Here is a 1,313-nt window from a genome sequence, read left to right as displayed (position 1 = left end):
CAAGAAAGGTCTTATGCAATTTTTCCGTATCTCGGACGGTTTAGGAGTATTTGAGGAAAAACGAAATTTTTTACCAAAAGTTCGCCGTTTCGACGGTGAGACGGTCGGATTTTCTCAAGACCCATAAAATGCCGATTAATCGTACTTAACTTGTTAAATACTGGAATTAGAAGAAAAATGCATAGAATCTTTCTTGTAGAGAGCGTCAATGCCTATAACTTCTGTATTAAAAATTTTTCGCTAGCATCAATAATTAATTAATAAATTGTGTATTGCAAAAACTTCTTCTTCGTCCAATCTTCCCATTCAGAATTTCCATCGGTCATTCGTATACATGTCCCTATCTTATTTCCTTTTTCCACTACTGATATCACTAGAAGCTGAAAGCTGAAACGAGTATCGAAGTAGTACAAGCCAATCTAGACTAGACGTTAAGACGGCGATTAAGGGATACGAGTCGATCACCGATCAGACATTCCGTGGACACTCGATTCGCTTTCATTCGTAGTTCCAATTTCCTCTTTTGGTTAATTCGTTTCTTCTTCCACTGTCTACTTTTTCATTCCTTTGTTTTCTTATTTTTAATAATCGTACCTTCAATCGTATTATAACTTACAATTCTTAGGTGGATGCGAGAAACAACGTTTCGAATCGCGTAGCAACCGACGCTATAAAATTTCGCAGAACTCCGGAATGGAGATTACGACCAGGACGTTACATCACCGCAAATCTTCGCAAGAATGACGGATACGTGAACTTTCGGTACCGTCCGACCGGAAACGCTTCCACCACCTTTCACATTCTGACCTGCGGGGGTGGAGTCATTACGGCAAAATTAAACGGGCCCGAAGTTTCAAAAGTAACTCGTTATTTCGCTCGATTATTATTCCCAATAAGTAGATAGTACGATGCGCGAAATAACCAAGTCTTTTGTATTATAGGAAACGGAAGTGGCGAGTTACGCTTCATTGAGAGTACCTCTGACTTCTGGGAAAATCTATAATTTAAGGATATCCGCAACGCCGCAACAATTAACAAAAGTATCTGCCATTAAGGTTGCAGCGACTCAGGAATCTTCTCTAACGTATCCGCAGGTATTTATAAGCGAAATCTTAAGGTTGTACGAATCCTTACGTAAAAACAGTGACGAAGCATTGAAGTTTTAACAGTTACTAGATGTTATATTAACAAAACATTGTACAAAATTTTAGGAATTTTGCGAACCTATTAAAAGAGTTATTACATCTTGAATTCTTATGTCGAATGACAGAATTTTGTAATTTTATATCATTTTTAATACATGATTTAAGAAT

General features: G+C 37.4%; 1 protein-coding gene across 1 annotated transcript in view; it reads left to right on the top strand.

Annotated features, from left to right (window-relative positions):
• nord (neuron derived neurotrophic factor nord) overlaps positions 1-1,313 on the top strand; it is a 7,392-nt gene that overhangs the window by 3,315 nt on the left and 2,764 nt on the right. The window contains exons 5-6 of the mRNA XM_018037340.2: positions 626-859; positions 942-1,094. Coding sequence (XP_017892829.2) covers positions 626-859; positions 942-1,094 — 387 coding nt within the window. The remainder of the gene's footprint in view (positions 1-625; positions 860-941; positions 1,095-1,313) is intronic.

Source organism: Ceratina calcarata, unplaced genomic scaffold, assembly GCF_001652005.2.
Source record: "Ceratina calcarata isolate Rehan_Ccalc_2016 unplaced genomic scaffold, ASM165200v1 scaffold165.2, whole genome shotgun sequence".
NCBI lineage: Eukaryota > Metazoa > Arthropoda > Insecta > Hymenoptera > Apidae > Ceratina > Ceratina calcarata.
The sequence above is the reverse complement of the archived record's forward strand: the minus strand, read 5'-3'. Positions and strand labels throughout refer to the sequence as shown.